The following is a 20,137-nucleotide window of genomic DNA, read 5'->3' as shown; positions in this document are numbered from 1 at the left end:
CTGCTTGAGATCATCTTTGGAAATCATCGTTAATTTGGGTTGTCTGAGCCCAATCAGTGGGTCTTGAATGGAAACATAGAATGGTACTGGTTGGAAGGGACCTCAAAGACCTTCATGCAACCCTTTGTCACCGAGCAGACCAAACCCATCCCAACCTCACATAAATCTCTGTAACTCACAGAGATGGAGGCAGCTCATAACAATTAAAGGCTGGATTGATATGCTGTGAGTAGATTATAATTGTCATAACACTTAATGAGCTCAGTCCAGGAGAACGGCCATAGAAGCCACACTATTGGCTTGCAGGAGAACCAGAATTCAAGTGTAGGGTTTTGTTTTTTAATCCAAATGGGAGAAGTTGGCAGCAGTGGCTATTAATAAGCTGTGAAGGATGGGCTGCTGTTTGGGAAGCTCAAATATCAATGAGAAGTTCTACAGCCAAGCAGCACTAGCAGTGTGAATGGGTTTTATATAGGGCTATATATCAAAAGGAAGAGGAATCCTCGCAGTAGCATTGCATATCTCATTGACTGCAGAGGCTTAAACTGTTGCTAAAGATCTAGAAAATCTTTGGGGGCTGAAACCATCTCTTTAGGAGGAAGCAAGGTAATGAAATCTTCCATTCCCCTGTAAAGCAGGAACCATACAAAGCCCTGGGCTGTGGGGAGGGGGGGGAGATCTGATGGCTCTATTTGTTCTGTTGTAACATCCACTGGGCCAGACGCCAAAAAGCCATCAGCTAATATCCAGCACCTCGTTATGACAGTGATAGGATTGCAAGTTCAGCTCTCTTTGCTTGCAATGAGACAGTGCTTGTCTGTCTGATAAAGGCAGCTCCAGTGACAACACTCCGTGTGCAAACTTCTTTCAGGCTGTATTGACACCATCAGACACCAAAGGGACCTCCACATATGCAAGTATATTTACCACTTATGAGCTTTCACTGTGAGTGGATGGAGAGGAGAACAGGATGGGACCATTGGGGCCCTCCACCCCACCCCACCTCCCCATGGGCTCAGGATTCCCCTTTTCTGCTCAACCATGGCAAGGAATCCCTACCTGAATTGCAAGAAAAAGGGCCTTGCTGCAGGAAATCTCTGCAGTAATGGACTCCAGCACTGTTTTACTTTGCTAAACTATGTTTGCCTTGTCCTGACCCTCCTCTCCTGCCCCTCGCAGACTCCCCCCCTTCTGCTGCTCTGTTACTGGGGACAAATATGGAACAACAGTGGCACCAAGTGGGAATCTGAAGGAACACAGCAGCTGAAGCACAACTTGTACATTGCTGGGAAGGAGACTTTAAGTCCTGGAAGTGCTCTCCTGCGGGTCTTCAATGTCCTCAGCATTAAGTGCATCACTTTCCTCCTAAAACCAGCATCCCTTCAGAGCTATTTCCCTCATCAGCTCTGAAATCCCATCTACAAGGCTTTCTCACCCCATTTCTTGCTTCCAGCCAGCACAAGAAAGTCCATGCATACTCCCATTACACCCCAGATAAATACCCAGGGCTGCAATGTAAAGTTCTTCGGATCCCACCCTGCAGCAATGAGCTTCACATGTGGAGGTTCACATCACAGGTGAAGCCCATATAAAGTTTACAAACCCCCCTTCCTCTTTGAGTCATTTCCTACATGGAAGTCTGTCCTTCTGTAGCATCATCATACAGCCTGCCTTGCTCTGAGGAATCATTTGGCCCAACCCTATGCAAGGTAGGTGCTATTTTTGTGTCTTTTAACCTGGCATATTCAACCAGCAAGACTCTATCCTGGGAAGCACTGCTACAGTAGCATGGGGGGATTGATCTAGTTCAGAAGTGCTTCTTCCATCCACCATCCCCTCTGTGCTCCTGTGGTGTTCTACCAGTAGAGTTCTACCAGTAGAGTTCTACCAATGGAGTTCTACCAATGGAGTTCTACCAATAGAGTTCTACCAGTAGAGTTCTACCAGTAGAGTTCTACCAATAGAGTTCTACCAGTAGAGTTCTACCAATAGAGTTCTACCAGTAGAGTTTCTAACTAGTACTAGAGTTCTACCGATAAGTTCTGAACCAGTAGAGTTCTACCAAAATAGAGTATCTACCATAAGAGTTCTACCAGTTGTAGAGTTCTACCAAATAGAGTTCTACCAGTAGAGTTCTACCAGTAGAGATCAGCCCTACTCAAGAGGTCTCCTATAGTAGCATGATAGCATAAAGTTGGTATAACAGACAATGGGAGCTGGAAGTGAGATAAGACCTTGGGGTACAAAGAAGCTGGGAAGGGAGAGGGATCCATCCTCTCCAGTGCCCTCCAGTGTCTGTGCTCTCTGTGAGCCTTATGAGCAGTTAGCCTAGTTTTGTTTGACTAATTAACAGGAAAGCGAAATCCTAACTGATTAAAGCTAACAACTGTGACACGCTGTTAGAACTAAGTGTAAAATCAATGATTGTCGTTTTATAATTACAACTTGTTTCGTTTTTAATGGTTTTAATGCATTCTAGTGTCCTGACATGAATCTTGTGCCTTTCCAGATTAAAAGCCCTTCTGTTACAGGCTGTAACCTCTCAGGATGTAATTCAGATCCACCTCCCATAGCAGTGCCTTGTCAGGTGTATGAGTGGAGAGCCAAAGGAACGTGGCAAGAAGCAAAACCACTGCAGGAGAGGCTGGTGCATGGGCGGGATGAGCAGCATGCAAACAGATGAGGGGAAACTAGAGCTGAAGAGCTTAACAAACACACAGCTTGATACAACTGATCACCATTAAGAGATGAAAAAGTTAATATGTATGAGGGGGGTGTGGTGTGGATGGGCCGAGGCTATGAATCCCGCTCAGCATCCATAAACGTTGCCTTCACCCAGACTTCCCTCTTTGCTTCAGTAAAAGATGGGATCTGAATCATCCTGGTGTCTCCATTGGGTGGTGGTAGTAGTGGGGCTCTAACAAGGAAGGGGGTGGACTCTTCAGCAGGGTCTGTGTGATAGGACAAGGGGAAATGGTTTCAGAGGGAGATTTAGACTGGATAGATGGGTAGAGTTTATTACAGTGAGGACAGTGAGGCACTGGAACAGGTTCCCCAGAGAGGTGGTGGTGCCCCATCCTTGTAGACACCCATCATTGGGCTCGATAGGGCTCTGAGCACCCGATAGAGCTCTGGGTGTCCCCATTCTTTGCAGAGAGGTTGGACCCTTTAAGGATCTCTTCCAATTCAAAAGAGCCTGTGATTCACTAGGGGAATCCCATTGGGTGGTAGCAGCACCCCAGTAGTTAACATCCTATTAGGGGGCAACCCATTATTTCCCATGGGATGGAGTCGATCTGGATGTGCTGATGGAGATGCCCATAAGGTCGGACAGCATTTCAATGCTTTTTGCTTGCTCTGCGTGCCCCAAAACCGCATCTCTCATCCTCCCCAACCTCAGATGTAAGCGTGGAGCAGCAGAACCGGAACAGCCACATATTTCTGGTTACTTTTTAACAACTTTCTCTTTCCTTTTCCTATAGGGCCCATTAGTATTCCTCCAGAAAGAAAGGCTCACGAGGCCGGAAGGATGAATTAAAGCAAAAAGTGGGGTTATAGCAGTGGGAACGCGGTACCCCCCGAACCCGCACGGCTCTTTGTGCCACGTCCCCGCTGCCCCCTCCCCTTCCCCCCCTCTCCGCCCTTGTCTTTGTGCTTCTCCTGCAACCACCGCCTCCATCCCCATGGAAACTATGGGGCCACCCCCCACCCCCCCAGGCGGAAAGGGCAGGACGAGAGGGGACAAAGGGAGACGGGACGGAGCGGGGGAGAAGGGCTGGATCCCAAAGAAAGAGCAGGAAGAAATGGGGCAGAAGTTGGAGGGAGAAGGGGGAAGGGATGAGGGAAGGGTTTGGGGAGCCCCGAGGTGGAAAAAAATGCTTTTCTTTTATACTTTTATCTCCCTAAAACACGAAAGAAAGTCCCGAAGTGTTGGAAGGGGACGGCGGAGCTGAGAGCATCGGGCTGAGAGCGAGCGAGTGAGTGATGGGGAGACCCTTTGGGAAGAGCTGGAGCGTTGAGGGCGACACCAATGCGCCCCATCAGGGTGGGCTGGGGGCTATGGTGGTGGGAGGGGGGGGGGGCAGGTTGAGCCCACACAGCCAAGTGGAGGTGGGAAACTGAGGCACGACCCTTCCTGTTCCACGTGGGGCTGAGCAGGAGGTGGGGGGGGGTGCTGTTGGGAAAGTCGTTTTGGGGAGAAAACGCGTTAAAATGTGATACGGTGCTCAGGCTGATCGGTATTCCTTAGTGGAGAGATCCCAGCTCCCTTCCAAAATGTGGCCTGAATTTATGAATCATAAACGGCTCCGTCCTCCTGGAGGCATCAATCACCACCGTAGGCAGAGGTGGGTTTGGATCTTGCAGTGTCAGTGGCATGCAGAGATTGCTGATGCTGCTCTTCTGCAAAGGAGCAAAGGCAGAGGGGACTTTTGGCTTGCTGGGTGCTTCAAAACAAAGTGTCAGTGCTCAAAAACACCATCTTGCCCATGAGGTTGGCATGAATGCGCCTAGAACTGAATAACTATGCTTGGAAAGTGATGGGTAATGGTGGGATGCATCTAAACCTGCATTGTGGCAGACTTTGGGTGTTAATGTGATCAGTCGTGCTGAGGAACACGTGCAGAGGGGATGCTGTGAGCCCCAAACACACTCACATGGTGCCTTGTTGAGATGGTCATCACTCAGGGCATAACATTAAACTTTGGACAGCCCTTGCGGGGCAGAGAAGGGAAATTTTATCCTTGTGTTCCCAGTCCTGAGGTCTGGAAGGTGGCTGCATCTCCTCAGCTCATGGTCTGCAGTACCACCAGGCCATAGAGGGAGGCTGATCATTGCCCAGCTCAGTCCCCATCTCCAACAGCTGCTGAGCTCTATGCTGTCCCACCCAGGGTTGGGTTTATCTTTCCCTCTCAGGTATGCTAAGGCTTATAGGGATGGTGCCAACCAGACCTGTGTTGTCTGCCAGGAGTTGTCCCTGCTCCTTGAGTTGCAATGCTGGAGGTGGTGACCTTTCATGGGGTACCCCAATAATGCTTCCAACATCCTACAACTCCTCCTGAGCAGTGAGCTTGGATGGGTGGGGGTTTCTACTTGAAGTCTTTCCCATCACCACCTTGGTGACCTCTGTCTCACAATGAGATGTTAATTACAAAGGGGAGCAGGTGTTGCTGATGAATGCCTTTTAGATGAGTCTGGATGGTGCTGCATGCAAAGCCACCAAGACATTGCAGTTTGGAGGACGTGGTGGTCAAACCAAGAGCAGAGGGCTCATCTAAGTGGAGATGTGGCTTTGGTCTCAGAGCAAACCATGAAGCTGATTGAATCTCATTGTCACCTTCCCCCACAAATGGCTCTGTTGGCGTTCTTGGCATCAAAAATGGTTGACCTGCACTTGTGCTGGTTGCTCCAGTCTCTGCTTTTCAGCTCTATTGCATTTGAAGGTAACAGAGGGACAGTTGATATCTTGGGGAAGGCTGGAAGGGACACATTCCTCCCTTATCCCATATCGACCCCCACCAGCCTGCAAGGCTTTCCCCTCCCAATGTTAGTTGGTGCCTTCTCTTTCAATGGGAAACAATGGGAAAGTGCGGTCACGGGCTGTGTGAAATTTGTTCCTTCTTTTCTGCTCAACCTCAGCTCTTTATTACTTGGCCAAAGATTTATTAGGTGGCAGCCTTTAAGCTCAGCCCTTATTCACCCTGCTGGTAGGCGTTTTCTTGATGCTTTCTCAAGGCGTAGGTTGGGTTACAGCACTACAGTTGGTTCACAGAGCAATTTATCTCAAGGGGCTGTTAATTTACTGGACATCTCTTGCAGCAGAAAGGGTTTGGGCTGATAGAAGTTCAACCCATGCCTTCCTCCCCTCTCTTTGCAGCCTTCTTCCAAGGGAAAGCAAAGCAAAGAAGGGGGGGGGAAGCTTTGGATCCACTTGTCCTACTGATGTCCCACAGTACTGCCCTTCAGAGCACAAACCCCGTTAAAAACCCATTTGCCCATTGGAAAAACAGGCATCAAGACAACAGAAAACCCTCCTAAGAAGCACCAAGGGTGGAACCCAGTGCTTTGGTTTCACCTGGGATGCACTGAGGCAATCAGTGCTGTGTCTCTGCTCATGCACTGCATCACCTCACAACCCAATTTCTCCCTCATTTGGGGTTTAAGCATCGCTCCAGAGTTTGTGGGGTTTAGCACTGCAGAATGTGGGGCATCACATACAGAGCTGCACCCATCGGTAGCTCAGAGGATGCAGAAGGGGGTTCCTGTTTCGGTACCTAAATGCTTTCCCAACAGAAGATGCTCTTAGAGAAGGATCAAACCCTTTGCTTGACAGCTTACTTAAAGTAATACAACGATGGCTGCGTTTCTTTGCTTAAAAAAACCACAGCATCCTTTGTTCTTCATCGCATCCTTATTGTCACTGTTTGGCATCGTAAGCTAAATCCTCTTTCATCTTCCGTGATGAAGGATGGGAGAGGCAGCGATTCGCTCTGCTCCAGGCTTTAGCTTTACCCTCACACGAGCCATTGATGCTGCACAGAGGTTGCCAGGGATGCAGGCAACGATCCTACCTCCAGGTTTTTGCTGCATCCCCGCCTGCTGGGCGAGATATGGATCATACCCAGCATTATCACCCATCCGAGCTGAAGGAAGGGATGCTGAGATGTCGGCTTGCAATGGAGAGATGGATCTGAGAGCCGGGTTTTTGTGCCATCTCAGTGCCGTGGGGTGGGAGTGGGGTCTGCAGACCCCCCCAATGATGCGGGGTGAGGGGATTTTTCAGTTCCGGTACTGATGCTGTGCTCATGGTGAGGTCTCTGTGGCGCAATGGACGAGCGCGCTGGACTTCTAATCCAGAGGTTCCGGGTTCGAGTCCCGGCAGAGATGATCTCCAAGCAGGTTTCTCTTTTATTTTATGTCTTTTTTTTTTTTTCCCATAAATCCCAATCTGACACCTTTATAACAACCCGGTAGGTTTGAGGTGGGAGATGATGACTTTTCACTGCAGCATCTCCGCCGCTGATGCTCGTAGTGTTTGTGTGCTCCTCATCCTTCCTCCATCCTCCGTCACATTCCCCTTCCCTTCATTCCTTTTGGTACCTCCTGGATGCTTTGATGTTTTAACCCTATTTATTCCCCCCATTGCTGCTTGTTGGACCTGTCTGATGCTTTAACTGTGTTACCGGTGCTCAGGCAGTGATTTGGAACCTTGTGTATTCATAAGTGTGGCTTCATCCTTCAACTATATGGACAAAGGAAAAACAACAGTAGGTCTATATTCGGAGTTGTTACCTTATAGAAACCCTTTGCTCTTATTATTCATTTTTCCATGTTGATGATGCATGTTTGCTGGCAGCCACATCCATATCCCCATAGAGATTCATCTTTATAGGTAGTAAACATTGGCAAAAGACAAAGATCCTGACCTTACAATGGAGCTTCTTCCCACTCTGTGACCTTCGAAGACTTTTATCCACTTGAATAGTGGGTTTCTTTCCATTGGTGTCAGCATAGAATGGACATAGAGCCTCTGTATCTTTTTTTCTGGGGAGTCTAAAAGAAAAAGTTCAAAGAAATCATGTGTGTGAGCTCAGAATTGATGTCCTGCCTCTGTCAGAGGTTGGGTGTAAATGGAGCCCAAAACAGTGGGGAAGGAGAGCAGCAAAAGCCTCATGTGAGGAGGTTCCATCATGATCCCTTTCCCCTGGATGGAAGGGGAGGAAAAAGAAGCAACAAGTGCCAACAACGACCCATGAGGGATGGAGTCTCCATAGAACAAAGGAGGCATCTCAGTGAGGTTGCAGGATGTTGTGGGTTTGAGAGACAGCTGCTATAAAGGGGGTAAGACAAGGTGTCCACAGGCATGGTCATTAAGGCGGCACAAAGATTTCCGGTTAGTCTTCATAAAATATTAGTGAACCAAACCCATTTCCTTCCTTTGTTCTCAGAAGAGCATCTCCACACAGGGGACATCACCTCTGTGTGGGGGTATCTAGAGCTAGAAGGGTGGTTCGGGATGGCAGTGAGCAGAGCTCTGCTCTTCATGGGTGAGTGCAGCTGTAGGGTGAGCGGGGGCCCCAAAAAGTCCCACTGATCTTTGGGGAGATGGAGGGAGGGTCAAGGAAGCTCCATCTCCAGCACAGGGTCTATGGGGCGCTTGCTCCTTGCGTTGCTTTGGGATATGACTGGGGAAGGGTGAGCTCTGTTTGGGGAAGGAGGGATGTTTGTTTATCCCATGTGGTTGAGGGGATTGGGATGGGGCAGCCCCATTGCAATACAGGCACAGGGCTTCCTCTGTAGGGTGGTCCCAAGCATTGCTGGGCAGAAAGGAAACTGGGCTCCAGAAAGGCTGGTGGGCATGAGCACAGTGAGGATGTGCCATGGGGTGGTTGGGGGTGCTAGGTGGTATTTAGGAACATGGCAGACCTCACCAAGCCCCACCAGCCCAATGATGGCTCAAATCTGAGGCAGGGAACTGCAGGAGACCTGGGAGTGCTGCCTGGGGCTTCTCATCCCATCTTTTCTTCCTCCTTGAAGCTCAAGCCCTCGGCCTTGCTGGTGAGTGCATGCGTGATGTGTGAGGAGGCGTGCTGGGACATCCAATGTCCCTCTTTTTCCCCCATCCCAATGCTTTGGGGCTGCACACTGCTATGTGCTGATCCCTGCTCTGCCTCAATTTCCCCTCCTGCCCAGTTGCAGAGATGGCCCTGCTGACCATGGACCCCCCCTGGAGGGTGATATTCCAAGGGGAAAGTGTCACCCTGCGGTGCCAGGGACCCCCTGTGTATGGGCAGCAGCCCACAGCCTGGTACCACAATGGTAAACTCCTGGAGCACACAGAAACCAACACATACAAGATCCAGAAGGCCAAGTATAAACAGAATGGCAGATATGAGTGCCTGAGCCCTGGCTCTACATCCAGCAACTCCATCACCCTGATCGTCTCCTACGGTGAGTGCTCAGAACTGCTATGGACCTGCCCTGGGACAAACACAGCCTGTGCATAAAAGGAGCAGCACTGTTGGCTTTGGGGTGTCGTGGGCTGAGCTTTGGGGGGGGGCTTCTTGCTTCCATATCTTTGTGGGGTGCATCATTTGTTGGAGTGGGTTGGGTTGCAATAGACCCTAAAGGCCACCTCATTCCAGTCCTTGCTATGGGGTTGCCCATAAGCCCATCCAGCCTGGCCCTGAATACCCCTAATGATGGAGAATCTATGGCTTCTCATGAGCAACCCAGGATATGACTGGCTTATGGGACTGCAGTCACACTCATGCTGAGTTTTATTGTCCATCCCCAAAGCCCTTTCCTATAGGGCAGCATTCATCCCCCGGTCTGTGCTGAGGTTTGGGATGATCCCAAGCCAAGTGCAAGACCTTCAGCAGAGACCTTTGGGTTCTCTTGCAGACCTGCTGATCCTCCAGGTCCCATCACATGCAGTGTTTGAAGGGGAGCTGCTGCAGATGCGGTGCCGGGGATGGAACGGGGGCAGTTTGGCTGCAGTGCGATACTACAGGGATGGAACTGACATCACCAAACCCTACACCACAGCTGGGCAGCTCTCCATCCCCAAAGCCAAGACCCAGCACAGCGGCAGATATCACTGCAGTGCAGAAATGCACTCTTATTTGTCATTAACGAGAAGGGAATCTCAAGTTTTATATGTCTCTGTCGAAGGTAAGAAATCACCCATTAGTTTTAGGGCTTTCCATCATCCCCCCCATGTGGGAGCTGCAGGATAAAGGGTGAGGGTTCAGCTCAGTGCCCTGCAGTCTATTGCTCACCCTCCCACAGTGGGATTGGGGAGAGAATATGGGGTGGGGGGGAAAGTTATGGGTTGAGATGAGCTGGGTCGACTGTCCTGGTTCTGCTTCTTGTGCATGCTCAGCTCCTTGCTGGCAGAGCAGGTTCATCTAAGGAAGATGGACCCTGATGAGCTTGTAATACACCTTTAAATCGAAATAAAGAAGGAAAAAACAACCCAATTTCCTTTCCCTTTCCAGAGCTCTTCACCTCCCCAGTGCTAAGTATAGCAAACTCAACGCAGCCTATGGAAGGAAATCCCCTCAACCTGAGCTGCATCACACAGCTCAGCCCCTACAGACCTCACACCACTGTCCTCTGGTACCTCTTCTATAGGAACAACACAGTCCTTCGTGGTCCCATGACCTCCTCTGAGTACCAGATGGCAGCAGTGGGGCTGTTGGACACTGGGTTCTACTCTTGTGAGGTGCGGACAGAGAGTTCCAGTGTCCAGAAATGGAGTCCTCAGGTTCCCATCACCATCAAACGTGAGTGTTTGGGGTGCTGGGGGGGAGCAGCCTTTGGGGTCTGCCACCTGCAGAGATATGCAGGGTGGTTCCATCAATGCCCACCTCCCTACCACCACTTCTTCCCCCTTGACATCCAACATGGCCCCATTCATTCACTATTTGGGAAGGATGGGAGTGTTCACACTGGAAATCAGGCTGTTTCGTCCCTCATGTCTCACAGGAGTCCCCATCTCAGGGGTATCCCTGGAGGTTTGGCCCCAGGAGGGGCAGGTGATGGAGGGACAACGGCTGGTGTTGCACTGCTCTGTGGCCATGGGCACTGGCTCCATCTCTTTCTCCTGGCACCGAGAAGGCTCTGTTGAAGTCCTGGGGAGGGACAGCCACTATGAGATCCCATTGACCCAACAGAGTGATGAGGGGCAGTATTACTGCATGGCCTCTAATGGGGACAGCCCAGCCCAGAGCCTGCGGGTGCAGGTCACTGTAGTGGGTAAGCAGCATGGCTATATGGCATGGCTGGGGCTCATGTGGGTATTGGCACCATGGGGTGGGTGTTTAGGGGATATTGGGGCTGTCTTAATGGGGGGAGACCCAAAAGTGATCCTCAAAGGGCACCGCAAAATGGGATGGCTACAGAGTCTTCCTATAGATGGAGGTGGGTGTCAGGGCATTTCTTTGTTGGACATCTGAAGGCCTGTGGCTGTGCACCAGCTCCTGTTGTGGGCTGAGTTGGTGTTAACAGCTGGAGAAGGCTTCAACCTGAGCTGCTCCGTGTAGGTTGGCATAACATGGCCATGCAATGGCCACGAGATGGGGGATAAAGGTTTGGGGATGGATCTTCCATCTCTTCCTGCATCCTTCCAGCTGCTACCAGCAGAACCTGGCAATGTCCTGATGGCAGCAGCTTGGAGAAAGGCAAACTCTGAGCTGCTGAGGTGCAGGAATTGGGCAGAACAAGCTCAGCATGTGATGCTCTGAAATACCCCCATTTCTTCCCCATTTCATGTGGTTTTTCACATGTTGTGTTTGATTCCTAGGTGTCTCCTCGCTCTTCTGCAGCCGGCTCAGAGCATTGCTGCTGCTGGCAGCACTGGGAACCCTATTGCTGGGGCTGGTTGTTGTCTGTGTCCTCAGCACTGCATGGAGCCATAAGGGACGGAGCAGCAAACCCCCATGGAAGCATCTGCACCAACATCAATTGCACAATGGGGAGAGGATGCTTGAGGCTGACCTTGCAAGGGCACCCAAAAAGCAAGCAGAATGAGCATCCCCACGTCCTTCCACCACCCTCCCTTGTCCACGTTGTAGCAAAAAGGTGCTTCTGCTGGTTTGACTGGTGTGCATTGCCCAATAAAGCATTGATGAGCATGGAGAGTACCAGACCCCATAACAACCCAGAACCTCTAATTGAGCTGCGGCTCTATGGTCAGCGGTCCTCCAGGTCGCCATATTTATGCAGCTGTGTTCTGGTGGGACCCATGAAGACCCACCAGAACCTGGGGATACCTCCAACCCCTTCTATTGTTCCATGGTGATCAATAAGGTCCTTCCCAACCCAACCATGCTGTGATTTCATGATCTTCCAGGTCTCTTCCAACCCAACCATGCTGTAATTCCATGGTTCTGTTGTCTTTAAGGTCCCTTTCAGCTTAACCTCTACCATCTTTCTAGCATTCCCCATTGGGAATATCCCCGTGGGGCCAGTCCCCATTGGGATCATCCCAGTGGGGCCAGTCCCCTTTGGGAGCATGGTGATGGCATCAGCATCATAGGACAGGGATATCCAGCTCAGCTCTGTGCTATCTGGACCAACGCTGCTCTCACTCTTTGCCATTCAGAAAGGCTGGAGATGGACTGGAGGGGGTCCAGAGCAGAACCATAGGATGCTCCATGGGTTGGTGAGGGACTGGACTTGTTCAGCCTGGAGAAAAGGCTCATGAGACCTCATCTCTGTGGCCTGGTATTGGATATCTGTCTGTAAAGGGGTCAAACGCTCCTCATTTAGAAGGATTCATGCCAAAAAGATGGGGAAATGGGCACCGGTGGCACTGGAAGAGATTCCAGTTGGACTCAAGAGGGCAGTTTTGTCACTGTGATAACACACAGCAACTCCCCAGGGACACAGTGGAAGCTCTAATACTCAAGAATGCAAGGTTTGGGTACACAAAGTGTTGGATGCTCTGCTATGGGACGTGCTTTATTACAATAGATTGGACCAGTTGAGCTCTGAGGTCCCCTCCAACCTGAGCTTTGATTTCTGTACTTTATTAAACCTCACAGTGTTGACTCCTGGCATCTCAGGACAACCATCCCTTGGGCCTGTACCAAAGCACCTCCATTAAGGTGATGATCTGCAGGGCTGGTTAAAGGCAAAAATCTGCTTCCAGCCCCAAAGCTGCTGAGATTTTGCTGCTCAGAGAGAGCAGATCCACCCCATTGGGATAACAGAGCTGTGCTTTCCATGCAGGCATTGCAATCAGCAACTGTGCTTTCATGCTGTCGCACACAACCGAGACAGAAAGTCAATTGTTAGTCACTTTATTGGCAGGAGTTCATATTTACAACAGAATAATAGGAAGTAGGAAAGAACCTAGTCATTACAAAGCTCCTCAGTGTTTGCACAGCTTTTATGGCTTGGGATGGCATCATCCATCTGCTGGGGGGAAAAAAGAAAAACCTGTGTATAAAATCACAGCCGTACTAAAAACAGAGATGACTGCTTCGTGCAGAGGATGTAACTTCCAATTCTTTTCTTCATCCGAGCCATCGTGTCTGCAAAGAGGGGAAGAGGTTAGGAAGTGATTCCCATGTCCTCCCATTGTGTCTTGGCTGGACTTGAGGCCTTGTGGGAATTCAGAGCACACCTGGGTGCCAATAGGGTTTGGGTTCCTGGAGCACAGAGTTCCCCATGCTGGAGGTTGCATGCAGAGTTGGATGGATGAATGCTTTGGGAAACACCCTAAAAGTCCCTTTGGCTTCCTTTTTTTTTTCACAGTTCCTGTGGTGATTCATGCTTCTTTGGCTGTCCTTAGGGTGATTCGTGCTTCTTTAGCACAGAGCTGGATGCCCCAGAGGTCTGATGGTTGTGGAAAGGTGCTTCAAAGAGCTGCTGCTTTGGGGAGAAATGCATTTATCTGGCTTAAAAGGGGATGCTTGAAGGGAGTGCTGGAACGCTGCGTGGCTTTGTACCTTTGGTGTGTCATAGCAGGAGGTGCAGGAGGCTGAGGAGGAGGAGCAGGAGCAGATGGCACTGCAGGGGTAATCCCAGCGAGCCGAAAAACTCCTAGGAAGTCAATGAAAAGAAATGGGTCAAAACCAGCATGGTTTGGGGAACTGAAAGTGTTCATGCTCTGCCCATCTCTACTTTCATGCTGTCCCCTTGCTTAGGCCTTGGGGAAAAGAAATGTGCCCAGGAGTATCTTTGTTGGGATAGTCCCTGTTGGGAGTGTCCCTATGGGGTGCATTCCATTTGGGGGCATCCAAGTTGGGACAATCCCCATTGGGAGCATCCCAGTAGGGAAATCTCCGTTGGGAACATTCCAGTTGGGATAATTTCCACTGGGAACATCCCAGTTGGGACAATCCCCTCTGGGAGCATCCCAGTGGGGCCAATCCCCATTGAGAGCATTCCAGTGGGGCCAGTCCCCATTGAGAGCATCCCAGTGGGTCCCATCCCCATTGGGAGGATCCCAGTGGGGCCCATCCCCATTGGGAGCATCCCAGTGGGGCCCATCCCCATTGGGAGCATCCCAGTGGGTCCCATCCCCATTGGGAGGATCCCAGTGGGTCCCATCCCCATTGGGAGGATCCCAGTGGGGCCAGTCCCCATTGAGAGCATCCCAGTGGGGCCAGTCCCCATTAGGAGCATCCCAGTGGGGCCAATCCCCATTGGGAGCATCCTCGTGGGGTCAGTCCCCATTGGGAACATCCCAGTTGGGATAATCCCCATTGGGAGCTTTGGGAACACTCTCTGTCATGAGCTTAGCAAAGCAAGTTTAAGTTTGCTTAGAATTTGGGGGGTTTAACACATTCTTTTCCAAATCCCAAAGTAAGCGGGTGCTCAAAGGGGTGTTCAGGGATAAGAATAGTCCTCACTGTGACAGCAAATCACAACTGTGGCATGGATGCCCTTTGCCCAAACACATTTGTGCTGTCCAACAGGTTAAAGCCAACATTTCAAGCCCATTTATTGGGAAGAACCCTTTCTATTTTTTACTTCCCTCTCCCCAAACAGAAATACAAAGAGAAAGTCCAACTCACCTCACCTTCATTATATGCATACACCGTGTACATCGTAGGTAGTATCGTGGTGTTGTCAGTATAGTATTCTGCAGTTGCATATAAGTAATCACCTGGAATGAAAGCGTGGTCCCATGAGCATCAGCGTTCAGTATAACCCCATTGCTTTGGCAGGTTGTGATCTCAGGTTATAATGAGAACAGCTGGGGATGGGGATGGGGATGGGGATGGGGATGGGGATGGGGATGGTGATGGGAATGGGGATGGGGATGGGGATGGGGATGGGGATGGGGATGGGGATAGGGATGGGGATGGGGATGGGGATGGCTCTTTCCTACCACAGCCCCCCATCTCTCCCCCCTCCTTCCCCCCCTCCCCTTGCTTTTATCACGTAGTTAGCACAAAATCAGCCCAAAACAAAGCTTGCTTACTGTAATGAGATGCGTAGTCGTATAAAAACTTAGAGATTTCCTCTTCGGCTATCTCATCATTTCCTATAAACCAAAAAAAGAAATGGTTTGCCTTTCCACCCCCCACCTCCCCCCTCCACTACTCCCCCCCCTCACGTCAGCCGAGCTTTGCACAGAGCTCAATGGGATGTGGTTTTGTGGGAATGGTTTCACTGATTTATGGGTGCTTTGTGCTAAAGTCGCTTCCCACCCCCCCCCCCTCCCTCCTCCCCACCCCGTGGGAGTAATGGATTCCCAATCTGGCCCTTAATTAAATCAAGGACATGGAACAAAAGATATCAAGTTACGGGCTGGACCCGAGCTGGCCGCGGCGTTGTGTTTTCCTGTGTTTTAGGAATGGATTTGTAGGAAAGGAGCGGAGCAATGGGGTTGTGGAGCTCATCCCCATTGCCCACATCCATCCTGGGTCCCCTCGGGGAGCTGTGAGCTCTCAGCTGGCTTTTCCTCCATGCCAAGCCACTATAAATAGATGTAGGCACAGCTCGATCCAAGCCACAGTGAGCCCCACTCATTTCCCTTCTCCATATAGGACTTTGATATAGAGAGAGCCAATTGGGAATGAACAATTTGGCTCTATCATGTTAAGGCTGCATCGGGACTGGTAGCACCCATGGGTGCCCCTCTCTGCCCCGTACAATCCCTGAGCCTCCCCAGCCTGGACCCAATGGCTCTCAGCATCACACCCTTCAATTAAGGAGCCCATTTCTCTGCCTCTAAAGCCGTTCACATCCCACCAACGTTCAATTCTTGGAGCCAAACTCAGAGCCCTGGGTCACCTCGTACCCACCCAGCCGACATCCTATGGCCATGGGAAAAGCTCTGCTCCTTTTGGCTCCACTTGGATAAACTCCCAGCACTCTCTCCCCACGCATTCTGAGAAAGCTATTTGCTGTATTTACGCTGGAGCCACGCTAAGAATAATACGGGAAATAGTACGGGAGTTACAGCAAGGAGCTTTCATCCCAAAATCCCATTTAACCCCTCTAAGGACTCTCAGCTCCATTCCTTTGCTGCCTGGGAAGCAGGAGCAGCTCCGGGTGCTGTCAGTGCCCAGCTTGGCTTCAGTTCTGCCTTCCCAAAGCACAAATCAATCCTGCTTTTTCCCTCACCCCGTTCCTATCTCTTACAGCTCTCAGCTGCATACGGGGAGTTAATTAGGGTGCAATACAGAAAGCAATAGAGTTTATCAAACTCTGAGCCCACTCTTTGCTGTGACACAGAGCTCCCAGCTGTGCTCACATTGGTTTTGCTCCCCAAGCTGCTGAGAAAACACCCCAAAACCCTTCAGCCCCACACAGCATCTTAGCAGCACAACCACCCCAAGCTGCAAAGCAGCAAATAGGAGGAAGGAAAAAAAAAAATAAAAAAAAGAGCTTTTTTTACCCAATGCAAGATGAAGAAGGAAAAGTGACGCCCATACAAAGTTCATCATCCTATAAGTCCCGGCTCAGCCTTCGGATGCTGCTCCACACTGCTCAGTTCCTTAAGACGTCCTGGAGCCGCAACTCAAAGGCAGGAAATGACACTGAGAGGGGTTGGACGAGCAGCCCCCGCGCTGGAATATAGGATGTGGGACACCGGGACCCCCACACCATGCAGGGTCAGGTTGGGCTATGGGTTGCGTTGCTGGGTGCTGATGCTTTTGGGGCCGGAGCTGTCAGATTCAGTTCCCCCTCCCTTCAACTCTTTGGGGATATTGGTTTTTCTCTTCTTTGCCAGCTGTCATTTTGCTTGTAGCCTCAGTTTCCCCATCAGAAAGAAGAAACATGAACAGCTGCAGGGTGAGGTTATGTGAGTCCTTAGCACAGAGGGATGCCCTATTTCGAGGAGGCACTTTGTGCATCCACTCATATTGTGCTCAGAGAAGTATTGGCATCAGTTCCTTTTTCCCTCTCTCATCTCTAAAAACAAAAGGCAAAACAGGAAAGAAAAACAAGAAAGCACAAAAAAACCCCTTTTTTTTGTGGGGGGAGAAATATTTAGGGAAGTAAAATGTTGCTGCTCTGCTTTCTGGGTTGGAGGGTTTGGAACCTTCTCCAAAGATAATGGAGAGTAGAATGGACTCAGGTGGAGGGGAAAGGAGGTGAGTGGGGGGGCTGGAGGTGATGGAGCACACAATCCCCAAATCCCCCATCCATCCCCAAAGACCCCCCAGGGCCCCCAAAACAACCCCCAAGTATCTTCAAATCCCCACACCAAGCATCCATAGACCCCCTCATACAACCCCAACCCTTTCAATCACCTCCAAACCCCCTCACCAAACACCCCAAACCTCCCCACATCCCAACTCCCCCCATCCAAACATCCCCAACTCCCTCATTAAGCATCCCAAACCCCCTCCCCCCTCAGCATCCCAGCTCCCCTCCCAATCATCCCAAACCCCCACCCTCAACATCATCACAACCAAAACTTCAACCACAGCCATAATTTGATATCAGATTAAAGCAGGGAGGAATCCCAGCAGGATGGAGCTTGGAGCTGCATCAGCAACGTGGGAGCCAGAAAAGAGTTAAAACATCGTGTTGTTGGAGCTGGTGGGAGGCACATCCGTGAGGATTCTAGTAGCTTTCATCAGGAGGACTGATGGGGTGGGAAGGAGAAGATCCTGGCAAAGCCTCAAGGCTGGATTCAGAGGGATTTGTGCTGGCTTGGGGCTGGGCTTGTTACAATCAGAGGATGTCACGATCACAAGTGAACGTGCAGCACGATGCTGGTGGGGGAATGGATGAAACTGGGGGTTCTTTGGGGCAATAAGGTGGTGCAGTAGGGAGAGCAGAGCCTTGGCACCATGTTAGTTTTGGGGCTGAGTGCATCGCTTTCCCTGCTCATGTACAGAGCTCTGTGCCCAGGGGTTGCATGCAGGGGGTTGCATGCAGGGGTTGCACTCGGGAGTTACAACCAGGGGTTGCATGCAGAGGTTGCACTCGGGAGTTACAACCAGGGGTTGCATGCAGAGGTTGCATGCAGGGCTTGCATGCAGGGGTTGCATGCAGAGGTTGCATGCAGGGTTTGCATGCAGGGGTTGCACCCACAGGTTGCACCAAGGGGTTGCACTCAGGAGTTGCATGCAGGGGTTGCATGCAGAGATTGCGTGCAGGGGTTGCACCCAGAGGTTGCACTGAGGGTTTGCATGCAGGGGTTGCACCCACAGGTTGCACCAAGGGGTTGCACTCAGGGGTTGCATGCAGGGGTTGCACTGAGGGTTTGCATGCAGGGATTGCACTCGGGGGTTGCATGCAGGGGTTGCACCCAGGGGTTGAACTCAGGGGTTGCATGCAGGGGTTGCACGCAGGGGTTGCACTGAGGGTTTGCATGCAGGGTTTGCATGCAGGGGTTGTATGCAGGGGTTGCATGCAGGGGTTGCACTCAGGGTTTGCACCCAGGTGTTGCACTCAGGGTTTGCATGCAGGGGTTGCATGCAGGGGTTGTGTGCAGGGGTTGCACTCAGGGGTTGCATGCAGGGGTTGCACCCAGGGGTTGCATGCAGGGGTTGCACCCACAGGTTGCACCAAGGGGTTGCACTCAGGGGTTGCATGCAGGGGTTGCACCCAGGGGTTGAACTCAGGGTTTGCAACCAGGGGTTGCACCCAGGGGTTGCACCCAAGAGTTGCACTAACAGGTTGCATCTAGGGGTTGCACCCAGGGGTTGCACTCAGAGGTAGCTCTCAGCTGCTATAGATGCTGCTGCCAGCGCCCCATATGAAAGCAAAGCCCACAGAGCTCTGGATTTGCTCCCTCCCACCCAACACCACTTAACCATTTCTGCTTACAACACTCATGTAGGATTTCTGGCTGGAGGAATGCAGCGCTCCCTCTATGCTTTGGGTTTAACTTCTTCCCTTGAGGTTCCTTCTTGTAACAGAGAACAACAGCAGCAGCATCCAAAAGGCAGCCAAGAAACGTGGCCAAACCCATCCCCATTTTATATAAGCTGTGCACTTTTAGGTCTTTTTATGTATTAAAGCTCCTATGTTAAAATCAATCTGCAATAGCTTGAGGAGCTGAAGAGGAACCCAGTGGTGGGAGGGATGCTTTGTAAAGGGACCCCCCAGGACCATCAGTTTGGGTCATGGTTGGGGCTCTGTGCTGCAGATGGAGCAGGAAGGTGAGCACGATCCCATCCTCTGCTTGAAGCATTGCATCATTTCCCACCTCCCAAAAGAGGAAGCAAAACTGGAAGATTAAAATCAACGAAAGCGGGCAAACGAGGCCGTCCTGCTCACAACGACATTAGCAGGATTCCTGCGGAAGCAGCCTCTTACGGGGTGAGGTGGATGGATAGATGGATGGATTGGAGCTGCTCCTATGGGATACAGCGGGGAGGAAACCCTCTAACAGTGATGGGATGGGGGACCTGGTGTGACTGGGACTGATGGCCACATAGCTGAGTGCTTTTCCCACTGCATCTCCTGGGGATTACTACTCTTACAGCAGGAATTTCTCCCCTAAACAGAGCTTTCCTGCCCTTCCCTGTTGCTTTGTAAACAGTGGTTGCTTTGGGATGGGCTGAGCGGGGCCAGTGCTGACATTGAGAGTGAAAAGAATGTCACTTTAAATGGTAGTTCTTTAAAGAAAGAAACCAACCAACCACTAAACCCAACGTTGCTGCAGGTTCCCACATCCGCTGCATTCAGAGCACCACTCTGTGACTGCTTTTAGGGTCAGATGGGCACTGAGAGCAGCCCCGCACCATTGGGGTTTAGCCCCTGAAACCGCACATTGGAGCCATTTGCTTTGCAAACGCTGTCTGTCCTCTTAATTAAACACAGCCCTGCTCACTCCCGGGTGGTTTCCAAGCTGGAATGCATTCGTTTCCCTTCTTCTCCCCCAGGAGCAGCTGCTCAGTGCTGCACGGAAGCGCTCAGGGCTTTCCCACAGCTCCACAGTTCAGCCCCAACCTTTGGGAGCAGCTTCCTATTCAGGATGGATCGGCTGCAATGGGAAAGCAGGGAGGGAAGGGGATGCACTCAGCGCAGAGCTGAGTGTGTGGGGCAAAGGAGAAATAGGGGATCTGAGCATGGGGAGCATTGTGAGCATCCCCACTGTGTGCCATGGGAGCTCTGAGCTGCTGCGCAGTGAGCAAAAGGTGGAAAGGAATTGAAGCTTTGCTTTGTTCCTGAGGTTTAAAAGGGGTTTTTATTTTTGTCCTGTTTAATAGCA

At 50.9% G+C, this 20,137-nt stretch overlaps 1 protein-coding gene and 1 non-coding gene across 9 annotated transcripts; both read left to right on the top strand.

The window, feature by feature from the left end:
- The first annotated feature begins 3,308 nt into the window (after positions 1-3,308).
- On the top strand, positions 3,309-12,515 carry LOC107324528 (Fc receptor-like protein 4). Of its 8 annotated transcripts, XM_032449212.1 has the most exons (8): positions 3,709-3,977; positions 4,250-8,045; positions 8,536-8,556; positions 8,692-8,949; positions 9,403-9,672; positions 9,999-10,286; positions 10,489-10,758; positions 11,306-12,515. In XM_032449212.1, the coding sequence occupies exons 2-8, from the start codon at positions 7,862-7,864 to the stop codon at positions 11,530-11,532; spliced, it is 1,518 nt and encodes a 505-aa protein (XP_032305103.1). In that variant the 5' UTR covers positions 3,709-3,977; positions 4,250-7,861; the 3' UTR covers positions 11,533-12,515. The 8 variants fall into 8 exon arrangements, with proteins under 8 accessions (XP_015740111.1, XP_032305106.1, XP_015740107.1 ...); XM_015884625.2 differs by lacking the exon at positions 4,250-8,045 and adding an exon at positions 3,309-3,325 and having other exon boundaries at positions 3,917-3,977; positions 8,536-8,949; XM_032449215.1 differs by lacking the exon at positions 10,489-10,758 and having other exon boundaries at positions 3,707-3,977.
- On the top strand, positions 6,812-6,885 carry TRNAR-UCU. Its single transcript has one exon. It is a non-coding gene; the product is annotated as a tRNA-Arg (tRNA).
- Positions 12,516-20,137: the final 7,622 nt, after the last annotated feature.

Source organism: Coturnix japonica, chromosome 25 (genome assembly GCF_001577835.2).
Source record: "Coturnix japonica isolate 7356 chromosome 25, Coturnix japonica 2.1, whole genome shotgun sequence".
NCBI classification, from domain to species: domain Eukaryota; kingdom Metazoa; phylum Chordata; class Aves; order Galliformes; family Phasianidae; genus Coturnix; species Coturnix japonica.
Note: the sequence above shows the minus strand (reverse complement) of the source record. Positions and strands in the feature narration are given on the sequence as shown.

Excerpts from the sequence above, each read along its gene's own strand:
- LOC107324528 (XM_032449212.1), top strand. The coding sequence starts at position 7,862 with ATGGTCATTAAGGCGGCACAAAGATTTCCGGTTAGTCTTCATAAAATA. Across the intron at positions 8,046-8,535 it reads CAGAGCTCTGCTCTTCATGG|CTCAAGCCCTCGGCCTTGCT; the intron begins GTGAGTGCAGCT and ends TCCTCCTTGAAG. Across the intron at positions 8,557-8,691 it reads TCAAGCCCTCGGCCTTGCTG|TTGCAGAGATGGCCCTGCTG; the intron begins GTGAGTGCATGC and ends CCTCCTGCCCAG.